Consider the following 17,362-nt stretch of genomic DNA (forward strand, 5'->3'; position numbering starts at 1 on the left):
GGAAATAGGTATAAGTACTGTACTTAAACAGATAAAGTTGTTTCCCATAGGAGTATGGGTTAACAGTCTAATACTGCTATATATGTATACTGAATTTAAACAAGTGAATAAATGGCAGATAGTGGAAATCAGGTTTCTTACTGTTGGAACTGGAATTTATAGACAAGCAAGGGGAGACAGCTAGAATGATCCATGTGAAAATGGAGTTAGAGGCATCAATATGAACTCATATTTGGCTTAATACAGACAAGCACAGATTTACATGTAGAGATATTTATAGAAACATGTATATACATAGACTAGTACACAGACATATTTCTGTGCTTTCAGCTGAGATTGCCTAAAAGACCTGACACCCCAGCAGCAACAAGCACACCTGACATCCAGATCTTGGTTTGGGTTACCATTCTCTAATAAAAGGAAACAGGGCTCCTTGGAGAAATGGTGGTTTATGGTAGGACTGGGTCAGGAAATACACAAGATCAGTCTGAAACAGACTGTAGCACCAGAAAGGAAGAAAATCCTTTTTTAAAAAGCACCCCACATTGATGGGGAGTATGTCAAAAGAAAATAGGAGTCAACTGAAAAGAACTCCCACAGGCCAAAGCTGGAACAATTTGAGTAACAAAATAAAGTAGTATTGAATTATAACCCAGAGTATAAAATAAATGTCAATAAATTCATACTGATACAAATAAACCATTGAATAAATAAATAAATGAAAGAGAAGAGCCAGATCTCCTATGCAGAAGAATTTCAAATAATTTATGTAAATTTTTCCCTCCAGGAGAGTGATCATAACTCCAAACTTCTTAAGTGTGGGCTAATATAGTGACTTCCTTTTTTAAGAGTACAGTATGGAGAAGAATAAAAGACATAACTTTACAGTTATCAGAGAAACCTGATAACATCACCTCCCAGGTGATTAAGGTCAATATCAGCAGTCATATATCATGTTGAGTGTATAAATCATTGATAATATTATTGATATGATGTTATGAAGATAACCCTTTGCCTTTGTGGTCTTCATTCTAATAGCCTATATCTCCAGTTTCACCATGAGGAAAACGTAAAACTAACCTCAATATTGGGAGAATCTGTAAAATACCTGGCCAGAACTCAAAACCTTCAAGGTCACCAAAAACAAGGAAGGCCTGAGGAACTGTCACAGCCAAGAGGAACCTCAAAATACAAGACAGCAAAATGTACTGTGATATCTTGGATGGGATACTAGAACAGTGAAAGCACGTCAGGTAATATCTAAGGAAATTTACATAAACTACGTAGGTGAACAGTTTTTTTTCACAACCCCTCTGTGGGATTATTTCATACATTTATATTGCAGTTAGATTGTTGTGTCAAAGTCTGAATTACTTCCTGAGATTTCCTTGATTTCCTAAATGATTTTCTAAATTTGCATGCAACTGGGTAGACTCTTTGTACTGTAAAATTCTGTACATTTTGACAAATGTACCATTAAAGTATTATGCAGAATAATTACTATTCTAAAAGTCCCCTGTGCTTCTTCTCTGCAGTCTTGATTCTCTGGCAGCCACTGATAATTCTTCTATAGTTTTGTCTTTTATAGGATGTTATAAAATTGGATTCATACAATATGTAGCCTTTTTGGACGAGTTTCTTTCACATAGCAATATTTATTTAAGGTTCCTCCATGTGCTTTTTGTGACTTGATGGTTCATTTCTTTTTATAACTGAATAATATTCCACTATATAGATGTACCACAATTTGCTTAAACACACTCTAACTTTTTTTGTCCATTTGAATTTCAGTATTTGATATTGTGAGACCACGAATTATAATTTTTGAAAATCATCAATGATGAAAAAGAAAGCATACAATTCTCTAGAAAATCTCATTTGCCTAAGAGAAGTATCTAACAAAAGAAGCCAGAGTTAATTCTGCTGTGTGATGTAGGAAACCCTGGGTAACCTTCACGGAGTAGTGACGATTTTACTGTAAACTGATGAGATTATTTCACTTATGAAGAAGCAAAAGGATACCTTTTTCTCACACTAATAATTAGGTAGGCACTTTACAAAATGCCGCTGCAAGGATATTAACTTACACAGTGAAGATCAAAGTTTTCAATGTTTCTACACACGTAGAATTTTAAGAGTATGTGATTACTTCCTAATTATTAACATCAACCTTCTCTGACCTATTAAGCAAATTCAGTTAGTTCTTATTTAATCTCTATTTGTTCTTCATTCTTTTAGGTATATTAGAAAGTACTTTTTAAAATAACTCCATTCAAATCAATTACTTAACAATTGTTAATGGTTTTTAGAAGACTGGATGCTACCCTAAATTCTTTAACATTATTCTAGTAACTCTAAAGTAGTTTTGTCCAACCACATTTTATTTACATGTTGTGATCATACTTTAAATGTAGATAAAAACAGTTACTTTTAAATTAATCCAGATGTGGCATTTACATTGAAAATATTCAGTTTTCCCCCAAATATAAAGGACTAGAGACATAGACATTACTTTTCTAATTCATGGCATGGTTGTTTCTTTAAAACTCTTCAGGACAGATTCATACATTGAGGTCCCAAAGAGTTTATTATAAAGTACTCTCATTTATTTAAGACAGTCTCCGAATAATGGATCACAGGAGAGTCTCCCTCTAATAAGTTTCTCTTTTAATACATCAGAAGCAAAAAATAATAGCTCTTCTTGAATTATTAAAATTTAGTTGGTCCCACACATTAGAACCAGTTTTGCAAAATCATGGAACAGGTATGAAAACAATCAGGACACATTCATTGCCACTCCAAGTTAGGAGAATGTCTACCTGCTCAGGAACAGAAAGTGAATGTCACTTCCTGCACTCTGCTCTAATATTCCTCATGTCACATGTCCTCAACTGGAAGGACATAAAGGTTGATGAAAACAAAAACAGCATTCCCCTGGTAGCTAAGCAAGGCAGAACTTTAGATACAAAATACAGTATGGAACTGGAGGTGATTATTGTCTCTTAAATTTAAGGGAACATATTTCAAAGTTCAAAGGAAGAATCATTGATTCCTTCAACTAATATGATATTAATAACTGAAATTTATTTATCCCTTTCTTTTTATTTCTTGAGACAAGATGTAGCCCTTTTGCCCGGCTGGAGTGCAGTGGCAGGATCACGGCTCACAGTAGCCTCGACCTCCCTGTCTCAAGCGATCCTCCCGACTCAGCCTCCTGAGTAGCCGTGACTACAGGCACATACCACAATGCCCCGTTAATTTTTTATATTTTTTTTGTAGAAATGAGGTCTTGTTATGTTGCCTAGGCTGGTCTTGAACTAAGCTTAAGTGATCTCGTTTCAGCCTCTCAAAGTGCTGGAATTACAGGCTTGAGCCACCGTACCTGGATAATGGACATTTCTTTGTTTGCTATTATGTTCCAACCAGTGTCTTAAAGCCCTTATGCATTATCACTTCATGGGAGTAACTACATGTAAGTTACTCCAGAGCCAGATCTCCAGGTTCACATTCCAGATCCACCATTCACTAGCAGTATGGCCTTGGACAAATTAATAAACCTCTATGTGCCTCAGTTTTTTCAGCTGCAAAATGGAATTAATAATAAATTCTACTTGACAGGGTTATTATGTGTGTAAGAGTGAACAAGTTATATTTTTTATATTTTTTTTTTTTGAGACGGAGTCTCGATCTGTCACCCAGGCTGGAGTGCAGTGGCCAGATCTCAGCTCACTGCAAGCTCCGCCTCCCGGGTTTATGCCATTCTCCTGCCTCAGCCTCCCGAGTAGCTGGGACTACAGGCGCCCGCCACCTCGCCCGGCTAGTTTTTTCTATTTTTTAGTGGAGACGGGGTTTCACCGGGTTAGCCAGGATGGTCTCGATCTCCTGACCTTGTGATCCGCCCGTCTCGGCCTCCCAAAGTGCTGGGATTACAGGCTTGAGCCACCGCGCCCGGCCGAGTGAACAAGTTATAAAGCTCATATTGTTTCTCTTTTCTCCTAAATAATCTCGTTGAAGAGAAAGATTTTATATTTAACTATAGTTTATATTTAACTATAGTTATTTTTAATATAGTTTATATTTAAATATAGTTTATATTTAAATTTAAAGTTTAAATATAAATTTTATATTATAAATACAAAGTTTATATTATATTTAAATATAGTTTATATTTAACTATTCTGATGATTCCTAGCATCATTATGTAGTAGGTTCCTAATAAAGATTTATTGTGTAGGTCAGAACTTCTGTCACCTGTATTTGAAATGAAGAGCTAATTAAATTATAGGTTCCCAGGATCTACTATAAAGACACTAAGTACCTGGGGCTAGACTTGAGAGGCTACCCATTTTAACCAGGCATTCCAGCTGTCTGAGTTGCCTCAAAGTTTGAGATACACTGGTATAGTGACTTGAATCTTTGTTTCATCTTCTATAAAATGTGAATTACTATAATAGTATCTATCTTATAGGGTTGTTACAAGAAGTAAATTACATATAGGAGATAGAAAATGCTTAACACAATGTCAGCAATTTTTACTACTATATATTATGTTATTCACTTGTCTGGAACACAGAATTTATGTCAAGAATACTAGGTGATAAGAGTAGAAAGGAAGGCTCATGCTAGATAGCTGAATGTTTTAAAGTCAGGTAGGAAAGAAAAACTCAACTAACAAGGTCTAAACTACATGTTTTGATTGGGAAGGCAATATGATTATATCTTGCCAACAAATATATTAACACAGACAAAAGTCTACCTACTTAAAAATTGAAGAAAATGAGACTTCAAATTTACTTTTTTAAATGAATAACAATACTGTGCTGGAGAACAAATCAAATAATTACAAAGTATTTAGAATCTATCAAAATTACCTACTCAAAGAGAGCAAAAACAAATGATGTATATGTAAGTATCAATTCATAGTCATTATCTTTTTAATTAAAGATATCACATATTCATTTCCTTTAAAACAAACTGCAGCAAACTCTAGGAATTTTCATATATATTGTTGCATTGAATGACAAAGCTCTTTGCCATAAAACGCACCATAAAGTCACTTCACATTCATCTTATGTCTTATTTTTCTCCCTGCACAACTAAACACAGCACAACTCTTCCTCATTCCTCATTACCTGGGGCTCACATTAAGTTTCAAGGAGGGTAGATAACTATTTAAATAACAACTCCTTAACAAATATATCTGAAAAAATTCCTTTGTGCCTGTGTGTTGCAGTCAAGTATTTTACTGATCATTTGTTTAAAGTTTGAGTTGGTTTTTCTGTACCTGCCATCAGCTACCTACCCATAGCATTTACTTATTTCTTCACTCAGTCTCTAATATATGTTCAACTGTAAACCGTACAAGTAACAATCTCACTGGTGCAGCCACAGAAGGTGACCCAGATTACACAACACTGTGTGCTAATGCCAAGTTGTCTTGTTCAACGGCAGCTGCTCTATGCTTTGCCTTATTGATATTCAGATTCAACAGACACAAATCACATGGCCCCTTTGACAAGCACACACTCTCCCTGTCTTCGTTTTAAACGTGTTCAATAGCTACTGTCCTTCATAAACACACTGCTGGGGCCATTTGGTCTCCTCTGATTTTCTATCCTGCCATAGAACTGACAAGATTATCTCAGAAACATTGCTCTTGTTTCTATTTGGGGAAGTTTGTGGAAAATAATATCTTCATTTATAAAACAGAAACACATAACAGTAAAAGCCCATTTCTCTGGTGAAAGAAACACTTTGAACCATTACTCTCTGGGAAACATTGAGGCTATCTCCTTGATTATGAGAGCAAATGTTGCAATACAGAGTTATTTAAAAGTGAAGATAAATATATAGTACATGGGAATAAAATGAAATATAGCTTATGAATAACTTCCTTTTAAAGGATATCAATCAGTAAGGGCTAAATCTATTTTGTAAAAGTGTAAACACAACAAAATATCTTCTCGTCTATGTGACCATTTCATTCTCCAGCTCACTACTACAAAGGTTACAAACAAAATTTCTGTACCTGAATACCTACTGGAAATCATAGAATCTTAAAATTGACTGTTCACATTAACTGGTATCACTGATTTCTTTAACACATGACACTTAAAAAAACAAATAAAAACTTCCTTTTTAGCATTGTATTTTATAGAACATGTAACATTATCCATTGTTTGTAAGAAATACAATAAGCCAGAAATAAACCAGGAAAAAATGCCCAAAGTGGGAAATGCTTACTTTTTATGTAGATGAGCAGTGAAAAACTGAGGTAGAAGATGAGAAGGTAGTTAATATTCTTAAGTGCCATGGTCTTATTTACAGAACATCCTCTGGTGTGTTGCTGGTGGTCTGGTCCCAATCCGGCTCCTGATCCCTGTCTGTCTCAGAGAGGAGCGGGTGCCTCAGAATCCCCAGGTGCCATCTCTGTCCCACCCCACTTACAGCTCCTTCACAGAAAACACAGGGACTTAGATTCAAAAAGCAGTTTGTGCTTCTTAGCATCACTTACACCAGAGGATGGGGTGATTTTTCAAACCTGGTGCAGATTTTTTCAGGCTGGATTGGATTCATTTCCCCCCTCAAGCCTTTGCTATGAGTTTTTTTCTGTTAATGCTGTCTCCTCAAAAGGGCCTACATTACAATAGTGTCTTCAATTGCTCTCAATAGATGGATTAATTTCTGATAACTGTCTTGCCACATAATTATGATCTGGCAACTTTTAACGGAATACCGTATGTTCTTGTATATTTACTTTCATCTTCAGAACACAATTCACAGACAAGTAATCTTTTCTGTTCATAAATTATATTCCCACAACTCAGATTTCTGTTGTTTATAAGTTGGGCCAAGACAGAAGAAAACTTAAACTATTGCATAAAATGAACAGAGTTCTGGAGATTATTCAGGGGTAATCTTGTCCATAAGCCCAGAGCTCATTTTATTCTTGGTTCATGAAATTATATGCTCTGGGATTTCTTGAGCTTTTGTTTTACTATAATTGATGAATGTAAACATGTTTGCTTATTTAAAAAATACACTTGTTTTAAATACAACGATATTTTCTCAGATTAAATTGTTGAAGTCCTTAAAATTATATTTTTATTAGATACCATGAAAACATCCATTAATTAAAATCAGAATGCTTTATTTTCTAATTGATGTTAGTGCTAGTACAGAGCCTTTTCCCATTGTTAAAACTGTTCACTTTTACTCTTTAAAATGCAATTTCTATGGCTGATTTTTACAAAGCTTTATAAATCTGCCAGATGTTTAACTATATAACATATATTTTGAAGTCTTTATGTTTTCTGCCCATGTCTCTAATATCTTGATAGTCAGCTTAATGGTTTTTATTAACATTATTCTCTCACATACTCACAGATTTACCTTCTAAAATAGGGTTTATCCTTTTAAAATTATTTAATTTTTATAGAATTCATGACAATTATTATTTTTAAAGATTTTTTCCTCCTCTCATGCAAATAATTTAACTTGGGCAATTTAACAATAAGAGCAAAAGAATTTCAGGTTACAGAAGCATTATTAACTCCCTACTCTAATCCCTGTGTTTTGTCAACTGGAGAATTGAGAAGCAGAGCAATTATTCTGTGTGCTCAGAGTCTGGTGGGTCACAATCAACATTAGGACCAGAGTCTTCCCATGATTTCTAGAACATTAGTTCTTCAATAAATCTTGTGAAGTCTCTTTTCATCTTTATTCCTATGTGTTCTTTCATGCCTTTTGCAACAATACCATTCTGGGACATCTACATACTCAACCAACTTGATCTCCATTCGTCCTAAAGAGGCCTCCACAATGAACCCCAAGACTAAGGAATTTATAACATGTAAGGCCAATTGACAGACTGGAAAAAAAAGTGAATAGACTCAGGTAAAGAATCTGATGGTATTAGAAAGCCTTCTGTTAGGGTGTGTTTATGAGTGTCACAATCAAAGAAACAAAGAAAATTAGTTTTTCAAAAGACAAAAGTGTCAATGAAAATAAGTAGTTGAGAGAATATGTTATACAAAGAATGGTTATAGGAATTATATACACGGAGTTTGAATATAAAAAATTAAGTGGATATAGCCATTATAAAAATGAGTCAATGGGTACCATGTGTCAGATTTGGGCTAGTCAGGAATTCCTTTAGAAAAAAGAAGTAGTATTTACGTTGATTTTCAAGCATAAGTATGGGTATGCTGTAGTCTAAATGGTTTCCCCGCTTCCCAAATTCACATGTTGAAACCTAATCCCCAATGTGATAGTATCAAGAGGTGGGGAGTTCTGAAAGGTGATTAGGCCTAACCTTCATGAATGGGATTACTGCCCTTATAAAAGAAGCCTGAGGGAGTTTATTTGCCCCGGCACCACATGAGGAAACACAGAAGGAACCTTCTAAGAGGAACAGGCCCTTGGCAGCTACCAAATTTGCTGGTACCTTGATGTTGCTCTTCTCAGTCTCCAAAATTATAAGAAATCAATTTCTGTTATTAAAAATTACCCAGTCTAAATTTTATTATAGCAGCATGAACAAACTAGGGGTATAAGAAATAAATAGGGCAAGACTGAGGTGTAAGAGTTTTACAGGAAAAGGATATTATATAGGAATAGAGGCCTAAAGCAGTTGGGCAAATCAAGAAACTAGAAATATTCTGATATTGCAGAAACATAGGTGTGAAGAGATGTCAGGAAATAAGACTCAGCAAATCCACAAAATCAAGCAAGTTTAATTTTCAATATGAGGAAAGCACACCATTAATAGGTTTTAAGTAGTGAATTCACATACTCAGAGTTGTGTTTAGAAAGACAAATCTACCAGCAATGTAGCAATGGTTGGAAAAGGGCAGATGGAAAGCACAGAAACCAGTGAGAAAAGGATATTGCTGTTGTCCACAAGAGAGATGATAAGGGACTGAACTAAAGCAGAGATAGTGGGGATGATAAAACAAAACAAAACAGCAATAAACTAGATATATCTAAAGACATATAGAGAATAAGGCAACATGAAAACTAATTTTATCAGGTATTGAGTTTTGGCATTTGGGATATTATTAATGTCATTCATAAAAATGAAGAATATAGATAAGGGCACCTATACAAGAAACAGCAAAAACCATCCTTCCCAAGTAAGAAATATGTAAGTGAGCTCAACAGCAATAAAGTAAAATAACCAATTGAGATAGACAATTCTTGACTTTTGGAATGGAGAGAGAGAAAGAGAGAGAGAGAAGGGAGGGAGGGAAGGAACAAAGGAAAGAAAAGGAAGGAAAGAGGGAGGGAGGGAGGGAGGGAGGGAGGAAGGAAGGAAGGAAGGAAGGAAGGAAGGAAGGAAGGAAGGAAGGACAAAAGGAAAGAAAAAAGCAGGAGAGAGGGAGGAAGGGAAGAAAGAAGGAAATAAAGAAAAGAGCAGTTCAGAAATAAGAAATCAATGAGAACTGAGATGAAACTAAACTCTCATGTGGAAATGCTACAATTCACAGTTCACAAATGGTTCCCATGGAAGCCAACCTCTACCAAAGATGAGCTCACACAGCTTAAAACTATGAATCAAACTAGAAACCCACTGCCACGGCAGACATTGGACACAATGAATGGGAACATTCACACTCAAAAGATTCATGATAATGGAGCTAACTGAAGGGATTATAAAATAACACTGTTAAGATACAGAAAAAAAGTATCACAGAAAATAAGTGGTTGAGAAAATATGTTATACAAAGAATGCACTGTTCTGGCCAGGCACGGTGGCTCACACCTGTAATTCCAGCACTTTGGGAGGCCGAGGCGGGTGGATCACCTGAGGTCAGGAGATTGAGACCATCCTGGTCAACATGGTGAAACCCTGTCTCTACTAAAAAAATACAAAAGTTAGCTAGGCGTAGTAGCAGCCACCGTAATCCTAGCTACTCAGGAGGCTGAGACATGAGAATCTTTTGAACTTGGGAGGAGGAGATTGCAGTGAGCCAAGATCATGCCACTGCACTCCAGTCTGGCTGATGGAGTGAGAAAGAAAGAAAGAAAGAAAGAAAGAAAGAAAGAAAGAAAGAAAGAAAGAAAGAGAGAGAGAGAGAGAGAGAGAAAGAAAAAAAGAAAGAAAGAAAGAAAGAAAGAGAGAGAGAGAGAGAGAGAGAGAAAGAAAAAAAGAAAGAAAGAAAGAGAGAGAGAGAGAGAAAGAAAAAAAGAAAGAAAGAAAGAAAGAAAGAAAGGAAGAAAGAAAGGAAGAAGAAAGGAAGAAAGGAAGAAAGGAAGAAAGGAAGAAAGAAAGAAAGAAAAGAAGGAAAGAAGGAAAGAAGGAAAGAAGGAAAGAAGGAAAGAAAGAAGGAAAGAAGGAAAGAAAGAAGGAAGGAAAGAAAGAAGGAAAGAAAGAAGGAAAGAAAGAAGGAAAGAAAGAAGGAAAGAAAGAAGGAAAGAAAGAAGGAAAGAAAGAAGGAAAGAAAGAAAGAAAGAAAGAAAGAAAAGAAAGAAAGAGAAAAAAAAAAGAATGCACTGTTCTTATGTACTGTTCATGGGTAAATTAGTACAACCTTTATGGAAAACAATAAGGAAATTACTCAAATGACTTAAAATAGAACTATCATTTGATCCAGTAATCCCATTACTGTGTAACTGCCCAAAAGAAAAGGAATCATTACATGAAAAAGATACCTGTACTTGTATGTTTAATGCAGTACTATTCACAACAGCAAAGAAATGTCCATCAGTGGATGATTGGATAAAGAAAATATGGTCTACATATATAACACAATGGAACACAATTCAGCCATAAAAAATGAAATCATGTATTTTACAGCAACATGGATGGAACTGGAACCCATTATCTGAAGGAAAACAACTCAGACACAGAAACACAAATAATGCATGTTCTCACTTATAAATGGGAGCTAAATAATGTGTACACATAGATGCAGAGTGTGAAATGATAGACGATGGAGACTTGGAAGGTTGAGGGGGTTGGAGGAGGGACAGATGATGACAAGTTACTTAATGGATGTAAAGTACATTGGTGATGGATACACTAAAAGCCTAAACTTCACTGCTCTGCAATATGTCCATGTGACAAATTGTGCCTTTTAAATATATGCAAATAAAAATTTTCAAGGGATGAAAGAATGCATTTATTTTATAAAACAAGAACAAGACATGATAAAAAATGATTGGGCCTATTTGAAAATAAACTGAAGATAAATTCTAAAAATAAAAAAGTCATTAAAACTTTTTGAAAAATTTAACTAATAACTTAAATAGTAGATGACACGACAATAAACTAAACAGAAGATCTGAAGTTTTTTTTAGAATAGATCAATGTGAGATAAGGAATTGGTGAAAAAGAATGAATAGTAAAGAGACATAGAAAATAGAATAGAAAGTTGTATCTCAGAAACGAGGAAAAAATTGGGAGAAGGTAAGTACCAAGAACTAATGGACTAGAGTTTTCAGATATGAAAAAATATGACTTCTCCAATTTAGAAAAGCTCACTGAATCCGTAGGAAATATTACATTTAAAGTGCAACAAAATAATTACCACAAAAGCAAAAATTGACAATTGGGATCTAATTAAACCAAAGAGCTCTGCAAAGCAAAAGAAACTATCATCAGAGTGAACAATCTACAGAATGGGAGAAAATTTTTGCAAACTATGCATCCAGCAAAGGTCCTGTAATTCTCCAGAATCTGTAAGGAACTTAATCAGTTCAATAAGCAAAAAATAACCCATTAAAAAGTGGGCAAAAGACATGAACAGACACTTCTCAAAAGAAGACATATAAGCAGCCAATAAACATGTAACAAAATGCTCAACATCACTGATCATCAGAGAAATGCAAATCAAAACTACAATGAGATGCCATCTCACACCAGTTCGAAAGAATATTTTTTTTTAAGTCAAAAAACAACAGATGCTGGTGAGGCTGTAGATAAAGGGAACACTTACACACTGTTGATGGGAATGTAAATTAGTTCAGCCACTGTGAAAAGCCGTTTGAAGATTTCTCAAAGAACTTAAAACAGAAATACCATTTGATCTAGCAATACCATTTCTGGGTATATACCCGAAGGAAAATAAATCATTCTACAAAAAATACACATGCAACCATGTGTTCATTACAGCACTATTCACAATAGCAAAGACATGGAATCAACCTAGGGTCCCATCAACGGTGGATTGGATAAAGTAAATGTGATACATAAACAAGACGGAATACTTTGTAGCCATAAAAACAACAAAATCGCGTCCTTTGCAAGAACATGGATGCAGCTGCAGGCCATTATCCTAAGCAAAATGATGCAGGAAGAGAAAAATCAAATGCTGCATGTTCTCACTTATAAGTGGGAGCTAAATATTGGGTACACATAGACATAAAGATGGGAACAATACACACTGAGGACTACTGCTGAGAAGAAGTGGGTGAAGGGCTGAAAACTATCTATTGGGTGCTATGCTCACTACCTGGGCAACGGGATCATTCATACCTCAAACCTCAGTGTCACACAATATACCCATGTAACATATCTGCACATGTACCCCCAGTATCTAAAAGTTAAATTTTTTAAAAAAGAAAAATAAAAACATACAGTGCAGTAAAATAAGCAAAATAAAATCTTAAAAGTCAGCATTTGTCGTTAAAGTCTAAAATGTTTACGGTAGAGCAATAATCAAAATGATGAAAGACTTTTCATGAATAAATTAGGTGCCATAAAACAAAGAAAGTAGGAGAAGAGGAAGATTTATAGATAAAAATAGAAGGTACAGTTTTAAAATATATTCAATTTGAGCTGTCTATTCAAAACCAACTGAAGATCCAGAACGTAGTAGGTTCTGGAGATACAATTTCAGAATGTAGGACAGCTGTTCTTATTGGTGGAAATTCTTGATGCCATATTAATGTACAAGCATTTGTTTGTTTTACACATACTATACAAAAGGTATATTATATATACACCTGCTATATATCAGACACTAGAGTCATCATCAGTAATTTGCATGTTTAAGACAGGGTCATCACCCTTGTTGAATTAAACTCTGGTGAGCAGATGCAGTCTTCTCAGGAGAAAAGTACTTTATCTCCCAGTTCCTTGATATTCAAAATTGATTTAATAAGGGTACAAAGATTTATCTTCAGTTCAGTTCTGTGTATTATAGATTCTTTTACACACATCATCTCACTTAATACAGCATCTCCACAAAGTAGATTAAGTTAACCCTAATTGACAATGGTAAAAAAGAGATTGAGAGACCCAAGTTACCTGTATAATAAGTGCTGCAGTTCAGATTCACACCCAACTTGCTTATTCCAATGTTCTTAATTATTGTTATAATGGTATTTATTGTTAATTACATAATTATAAATGTGTTCTTGTGAAAAACCCCAAATATTAGGATAAAGGATCTTTGATAAACAATAATCCCACACTCCTCTCCAGAAGTAATCATTGTTATTTGTTAATGAATATCGTTTTATACCACTCTCTGCTACAGTTTGATACATACATAGATGATGGATAGATGATGTATAGATGAATAGAGACATAAATATTATTTTGCTTCTTTTCTTAAATAATGGTATGTATTATTCTGCAACTTGCTTTTCTCATTAAACAGTGTGTCTTGAAGATTTCGGCATTTAACTCACATACTTTTTAATGCCACATGGCATTTCATAGTATACCTGTGCTATAGTTTAATGATTTCATTTTTCTGGGCATCAATGTTTCAAATTTACTTTATGTAAACAATGATTAATAAAAATCATTTTCACACCTGTTTGTTTAAATGCATAAGAGTTTCTCTAGGGTAAATGCTAAAATTTACCTTAGGCAAATACAGAAATTTTGAGGATAAATTTTGAAGCTGGCTATTGAGTATGTAAAGGTATATCATATTATTTATTCTATGTTTGTATATATTTTTAAAATTAATTACAACAAATTTGAAATTTTAAATTTGCATATTTTTCTTATTTAGAAAAATTGAGCATCTTTTAGCATTTGTATTTACTCCTCAATGATTTGCCAACTCATATCATATTCACGTTTCTATCAACTCTTTAAAAATTTTTATTTAGTTAGTTGTAGCATTTATTTATAAAGGTTTGATCTTAATTCTTAGTCTGCTATAAATGTTGAAAATGTTTCTTCTCAGTAGTTTCATTTTCTCTTAAAGTTTATAGTTTTTCTTTATACTATTTGATTTTGAAAATTTTTTATGACTTTTATTTTTGTGTTATTAAAGAAGGCTTTTTTTTTCTCATCAGGCTTACTAACACAGGGATTCCCATTGAGTTTTATTCCAAATTTTATTTTAAAAATTTAAAATACATGTATTAAAATTTCTTAAAATTTTATGACTTTAACTCACATGGAATAAATTTTTATGAATGGTCTAACCTACATATTTAATTTTATTTCTAAATTATAGACTTAACTTTATTCCCAGATGGATAGCCAGTGTCCAAACTACAAAATCATGTATAAAACCGGTGTATATAAAAATTTTTTGTTTAATTAAACTTTTGTGATTCCTCTGCCAGTAAATTTAAACTTAGTTGTTTCTTTTTCTCCTTCTCTTCCTCCTCCTCCTCCTCCTCCTCCTTCTCTCTCTCTCTCTCTCTCTCTCTCTTTCTTTCTTTCTTTTTTTAGAGTCTCTGTCACCCATCCTGGAGTGCAGGCAATAGCGCGATGTCAGCTTGCTGCCTCAGCAGCACGGGCTCAAGAGATCTTCCCAACCTCAGCTTCCGGAGTACCTGGAATTACAGCCAGGCTCCAATGTGCCTTCTTCATTTTTTTTTTTTTTTTTTTTAAAGACATGGAGTCTCACTGTGTTCCTCAGGGGCTGGTCTTTAACTTCTGAGCTCAGGCAGTCCACCCACTTTGGCCTCCCAAAGTGCTGGGATTACAGGCCTGAGCCACCACGCCCGGCCTGAAACTTTCTTTTACAAGTTTGCCTTCCCTTGTACAGTTTATCTTCCAGATTAGTTTTCTAAGCAGTTGCTCTATCTCCTTTCAACAACAACTATTCCAAGTATAATGGGGATTTCGTTTATTGTATAAGTTAATGAGGGGATAATTGATATTTTTTCAATATTGCATTTTTCTTCTTTTTTTTTTACTTTAAGTTCAGGGATACGAGTGCAGAATGTGCAGGTTTGTTACATAGGTATACATATGCCATGGTGGTTTGCTGCACCAATCAACCCATCACCTAGGTTTTAAGCCCCACATGCATTAGCTATTTGTCCTGATGTTCTCCCTCCCCTCACCCCTGACCCCACTGACAGGCCTGGTGTGTGTTTTTCCCCTCCCTGTGTCCATGTGTTCTCATTGTTCAACTCCCACTTGTGAGTGACAACATGCAGTCTTTGGTTTTCTGTTCCTGTGTTAGTTTGCTGAAGATGATTGCTTAAAGCTTCATCCGTGTCCCTGCAAAGGACATGATCTCCTTCCTTTTCATGCCTGCATAGTACCCCATGGTGTATAGGTGCCACGTTTTATTTATCCAGTCTATCATTGATGGTCATTTGGGTTGATTCCATGTCTTTGCTATAGTGAATAGCACTGCAATGAACATATGTATGCATGTATCTTTAAAACAGAATGATTTATATTCCTTTGGGTATATACCCAGTAATGGGATTGCTGGGTCAAATGGTATTTCTGCTTCTAGATCTTTGAGGAATCACCACACTGTCTTTCACAATGGTTGAACTAACTTACATTCCCACCAACAGTGTAAAAGCATTCCTATTTCTCCAAACCTCATCAGCATCTGTTGTTTCTTGAAAAACTACTCTTCAAAGTATAATGGGGATTGCCTTTATTGCAAAAGCTAATGAGGGGATAATTGATACCTTTTCAATATTGCATTTTTCAGTATCTGAATAATCTTACAATATTTAACACATATTGAGTCATTCTTATAAGCCAGACACTTTCTAAAACCTTTCTATGCATTCTTTATTTAATATTTATCATAACACTATGAAGCAGGTTCTATTTTTTCCATTTTATAGATGATAAAAATACAAAGATCCAGTGATTCATCTCAGTTATCACAGCCAATAGGTCACTCTAGAAGAGAAGACAATGTAGAGTAAGAAAAGGAGAGGGTCAGCAGCCACACTAATACTTAATAATTGGAGGATAAGAACCCAGAGATTTAAGAGAAATAACCAGGATATTGTGGTGTCATGGAAGAGAGGAAAGAGGGTCAGAAAAGAGAGTGACGAACAGTGGTAATGCTGCAGGAAAGTGAAGTCTGATAAGAACCAATTCGATTTGGCAGGAAGGGGATTTTTAGTGACCTTGGTGACAGGAATATCAATGGAGCATTGGGACAAAATCCAAATATCAGTTATTTTTATGAGTGAATTCAACATTAGCAAGTAGAGACAGTAAGTGCAAAGTACACGTTCCAAAAGATGGGTGTGCAGAAAACATGGGACGGGGAGGCAAAGTTTAAAACGGATTTATGGACAAATACTTTTTTTTAACATGAAATACATGCCAAAAAAGAAAAAAAAAAAAAAAAAAAAGGAACCAGAAAAACTGAAGGTATGAAACAGATAAGGATATTTGATGGAGCAAGCTTCCTGAGGAGGTGAGAAAAATGGGATCCATTTGTGTTACAAACAATCCAATTACACAATTTTAGTTATTTTTAAATGTACAATTAAATTGTTAGCAACTATAGTCACCCTATTGTGTTATCAAATACTAGTTCTTATTTATTCTTTCTAACTATTTAGAAGAAAAGATAATATCAAGTACTTAAATAAAGAGATGAATTGAAGAAACAGAGAAATGGAAAGGCTGCAAGACTCATCTACCAGCTTTGATAACAGAGTAAAGGGTCCAGCTGAACTGAAATCCAGCTAAATTCATTTGTAATGCTGCTAAAAAGCACAGTGGCATGATCTTTCCAGCAGCAAAAAGAGTGCTAGCACAGAAGCAGAGCTGGCAGACTACAGGATTACTTCAGGAATGAGATCTTTCAGAGTGGAAGGATAAGTAATAGGTGGAGGCCTTATAAGCAATGCTTAGAGACAATGGCAACTGAGGTAACTAATGAGGGAAGTTATGAACAGACAAGGAAAAAATGAGGTTTCATTAGATTAGAGGTATTTATGTGGTAGAGAAGCAGATGAAATGAGACTGCGGTTGAATTCAGACAGTGGGATATTGAAGTCTGTAAATATAAAAGAAAGAACTGATCAGGCTTGATCTAGGCTAAATTGGAACCATGGTGGAGATTGCAAGAAAATTCTTTGGTGTAGCCTAAGAAAACTATATAACGAATAGCTATTTAATAAAGTTCACCCCCACAAGTAGGTATTCAAGTAGATGAGGATCAATTCAGTG

The 17,362-nt window shown here is 34.8% G+C and overlaps 1 protein-coding gene and 1 long non-coding RNA gene across 3 annotated transcripts in view; one reads left to right on the plus strand and one right to left on the minus strand.

Annotated features, from left to right (window-relative positions):
• The window catches only part of CRB1 (crumbs cell polarity complex component 1), a 266,490-nt gene extending 257,238 nt beyond the window's left edge, over nucleotides 1-9,252 (minus strand). For both annotated transcript variants that reach the window (XM_021933928.2, XM_021933921.2), the window contains exon 1: nucleotides 6,244-9,252. In XM_021933928.2, coding sequence (XP_021789620.1) covers nucleotides 6,244-6,313 — 70 coding nt within the window. In that variant the 5' untranslated portion in view covers nucleotides 6,314-9,252. The remainder of the gene's footprint in view (nucleotides 1-6,243) is intronic.
• The window catches only part of LOC116272098, a 27,959-nt gene extending 11,134 nt beyond the window's left edge, over nucleotides 1-16,825 (plus strand). Inside the window, exons 2-3 of the long non-coding RNA XR_004180820.1 lie at nucleotides 1,039-1,253; nucleotides 16,750-16,825. This is a non-coding gene — a long non-coding RNA (uncharacterized LOC116272098). The remainder of the gene's footprint in view (nucleotides 1-1,038; nucleotides 1,254-16,749) is intronic.
• Nucleotides 16,826-17,362: the final 537 nt, after the last annotated feature.

This window comes from Papio anubis, chromosome 1 (genome assembly GCF_008728515.1).
Source record: "Papio anubis isolate 15944 chromosome 1, Panubis1.0, whole genome shotgun sequence".
NCBI classification, from domain to species: Eukaryota; Metazoa; Chordata; class Mammalia; order Primates; family Cercopithecidae; genus Papio; species Papio anubis.